The 3,682-nt window shown below is 33.4% G+C and overlaps 1 protein-coding gene across 1 annotated transcript in view; it reads left to right on the forward strand.

Moving 5' to 3' along the window:
- LOC18041839 overlaps window positions 1–2,887 on the forward strand; it is a 5,897-nt gene extending 3,010 nt beyond the window's left edge. The window contains exons 5-10 of the mRNA XM_006431315.2: window positions 21–103; window positions 659–713; window positions 1,320–1,403; window positions 1,682–1,720; window positions 2,103–2,149; window positions 2,317–2,887. Of these exons, the coding sequence (XP_006431378.2) occupies window positions 21–103; window positions 659–713; window positions 1,320–1,403; window positions 1,682–1,720; window positions 2,103–2,149; window positions 2,317–2,422 (414 nt within the window). The 3' untranslated portion in view covers window positions 2,423–2,887. The remainder of the gene's footprint in view (window positions 1–20; window positions 104–658; window positions 714–1,319; window positions 1,404–1,681; window positions 1,721–2,102; window positions 2,150–2,316) is intronic.
- Window positions 2,888–3,682: the final 795 nt, after the last annotated feature.

The following is a 3,682-nucleotide window of genomic DNA, read 5'->3' on the forward strand; positions in this document are numbered from 1 at the left end:
CTTCCTCATTTTCTAACTCTTTTATTCTTGAGATTCAATTCTGTCTGCATAATTGTTTGTTTTCTTTGATATCCTACTGCAAAATGTCCTTTGTATCCACTTAGTATACATATGTTACATATACACATTTCTTGTTGGTGGTAATTTTTTACATATACACATTTCTTGTTGGTAGTATTTTTGGACACATAAAAGGTTCCATGATCCTGCTGTGCATATTGGGTGGTCAGATTGAATGGGGCTCAGTCGTGATTTGCTACTTTCACTTTTCCACAATTTATTTAAATCTGACTTTATCTTTGTACCCTTGACTGGAAATTCATGAATTGGGCTTCTGATGGTAAAATGAACTTGTTAGATATCAAGTATTATTTTCCACGTATTTCTATCTATTCATGTATAATAATTACTCAACAGATTAAATTTTTTATGATTTTGGTATAAACTAGGAAAAAAAAATTACCTTATAATTGTTAGAAGCTTCTCTTGGCAAGAAAAGCAGAGGAGGCCATATATCTATCTATGTTATTAACCCCAAGAAGTGGGTTAATTAGTGCTGGTTAACTATTGAATTTTTTTATGTTCTACTTAACTGAAATTTCCTTGCAATTTATACTTTGTTTGAAACCTGTGATATTAAGCGTTCATAATGGTGCAGCGTTGACGTAGTCTTCTCTGGAGAAACGTGTGCTGATGCATGGATTGAAAAAGAGGTAAAAAATAATAATAATAAATAAATAAATAAAATAAAATCTTAGACTTCCTGCTTCACAACGTAAATGATAGAATTTTTCAGTTTAAAACCTGCGGAGTATATAACCACTACGTCCATTAATCCTGTCGAAAATTGATTTTATGGGATAAATGATTTTGATCTCTGCTTCTATGCATAATGGTAATGATTCCTTTTGTATTTTGTCCTTTACCATAAAGCCTTTTCCCCAGATCAATTTTTTTTTTCTTTGATTGGATCTCACTTGACTCTCTGTTGCTCACATTGCATATTGAGGTAGAAATTTTGTATAAATTTATTGGCATTCAATCAGAATATTCGTTTAAGTTCTTCCTATTGATTCCTGGAACACTTTTAAATTACACTTAAAAGAAAAAGGTCAGCAATCACCCAACAGAGTAACCTTTTGTGCTTATATTTTACCAAAGTTATTTTTTTCTTATGTCGTTAGAAAAAGTCAAATCGTAACGTGGTACTGTGGGAATTATTATGCTATGCCTTCTGTTTGTATATCATTAGGCTGGTATGAAGTGTGATTTTACTGCTGTTTTCTGATTAGCAGGCTGGAATCATGTTTGTGTGACAGATAGAAGCTTTGAGAGAGGATGGATGTCCCAAAGTTTGGGTTGTGACTTCTGATCATTTGCAGCAGCATGCAGCATATGGAGCGGTATGCTCTTTACTCTTGAGTTTTTTACAGTAGTCATGAGATATGTTGTGAATGTTCTTTCAGTTTCCTTTTCTACCATCTCATCTTTGTGCTCCAAAATATGATGTTGGTTGGTGCTCCACAAATGGAGTGCTTCAGTATGTTCATTTCTAATGAATGGTTGAAAAAGTAAGTGGCAAGCATCTTAACATAGAAGATTTTCACTCAATTAATGCATATCAAAATTGGTTCACTTATGTTCTGTATGTGACCTAGTGAACTTTCCTGATCATTTTCAGGGAGCCTTTGTCTGGAGTTCCAAGGCATTGGTTTCTGAGGTCAGCTTGATTATCTATTATATTTGTTGTTACACTTGTTATTCTTTCATGCGTGGACAGTTTGGCATTTCACTGGTCACTGTAATGACATTGTTGGTATTTTTCTTGATAAGAAAGTTTGTATTTTTGCATATTGAAGCTCATTTTTCTAAGAATTTAATGACCATCTGTATACTACATATAAAATAGTTTCAGAAGGTGTAGGAATTCATACATCTACTTTCAGCTTACTTGAGAAATTTTTATCTTTTGTTTAATTTATGACTTTATTGTACAAATCTCTGTGTAGTTTTATCATTCTTTAATCTTTAAATAATCATATATCAACCAACTATTGTCTGTATATTGTTTATACTAATTTTGTCTCTTTGATGATGTATAGATTAAAGCATCACAAAAGGAAGTGGAGAGGATGTTTCAAGAACAAAGGTCTAACATGATAATACATCTAAGTTTGTCAAGTTGTTCCGCTTATGTGTTTGTTTACCTCTTAGTTTACTCTATGTTTGTGTGTGGTCCCTTCTCCTATATCTAAGTATTTGAGTTGATCAGATCTGATTTTTATTTGTTATTCTTCTTTTTTATTTGTTTTTCAGATCTCATTCCTTTCAAGGCAGATTGCTAAAACACAATCTTGATTCTGAAGTTGTGGATGCTCTTAAGGATCTGAGGAATAAACTTTCAGAGAATGAGTCAAAGTAGCTCATTTACTATAACTTGCATCATGCCCTCTCCTCAAACCATGCTTACTGCTGGTTTTGAGCTCAAGCAGGCTTGCAACTGAACTAACAGCATACTCGATTGAACAAGTTCAGTTGTACAGTCAATTTCACCCGGCGGCCACACCAGCAGAGTACAGGTATTAAGTTCAGAGAAAGGAAATGCAAAAATCCACTATTGTTTCTTTGCTAAGGGAAGGACCATAGGAAATGCACGTTTCCCATTTGTGTCATTCTTCAATTTTTATAGTATTTAGTTCAAGTTCAAGAAATCTAATCTTTATTAATCCTCCTAATGGCTAGCCTATCAGTATGATGGACTCCTGTACTGGCATCTCAAGGTGTACTTGACTACCTTTTTCCTCTTAATGCAATTTCATCTTCCGTATTATTGTTTTGGAACTGGGTCCTTAACTTTAATTCGATATTTGAAAGAAAAGCAATGCTAGACCCATATTCTTTGATCTTCTTGCTGATAAAGGACACAATGAATTGTGGATCCAAAAGGACAGATAGAGAAGATAAGTTAGGTATTTAGGGTCATTGTTCCTTTGTTTCTTTATAAAATCTGAGTTAATCTTTTCTTTTTAAGATAGTTTTTCTTAGTTTGGTCTGTTGTTTTGCTCTTTTTGGGAGTTAGTTATATTATGTTGTGGATTTGGGTACTTGGATCCCTTTGGAATTAGATTGTCAAAATAAAGTTACCTTACCCTCCTATTCTATAGTTGCGTAAAATAAATTTACCTTAGTTGCCTTACCCTCCTATTCTATAGTTGCCTCAAATCAATTTACCTCACCCTCCTATTCTGGAGTGGTCTAAGCAGCACATATATTGGCCTGTATTTCGCCATTTGCAAACTAATTGACATGCAGTTAATTAGTTTTCACAAACTCATGCCATGTGCTTCAAAACATGGAAGAGGTGTGATATTTGACCCTCATAATTCATCTCATTGATTTTCACTCTTTAAATTACCCTGATTAATGAAAATCCTTTTTTTTTTAAAAAAAGAAAAAAATTCCTCGCAATTTGTTTCTAGCAACGGCAAAATTTCGTTTTTCTTGTTGCATGATAGAATTAGCTTAAGGGGCAAAATTGGTTTCAAAGTTTTCAATATGAGGAATCCAAAAAATTTGATACTGAGTCAATTAAGCATCAAACTAAGCCGTGAAATTGCAGTCCGCCTAACAATTGTTATGAGCAGAAACTTAAGCCTGACAATTATGGAGTCATACATGAGAA

This window comes from Citrus clementina, unplaced genomic scaffold (genome assembly GCF_000493195.1).
Source record: "Citrus clementina cultivar Clemenules unplaced genomic scaffold, Citrus_clementina_v1.0 scaffold_5, whole genome shotgun sequence".
NCBI classification, from domain to species: Eukaryota; Viridiplantae; Streptophyta; class Magnoliopsida; order Sapindales; family Rutaceae; genus Citrus; species Citrus x clementina.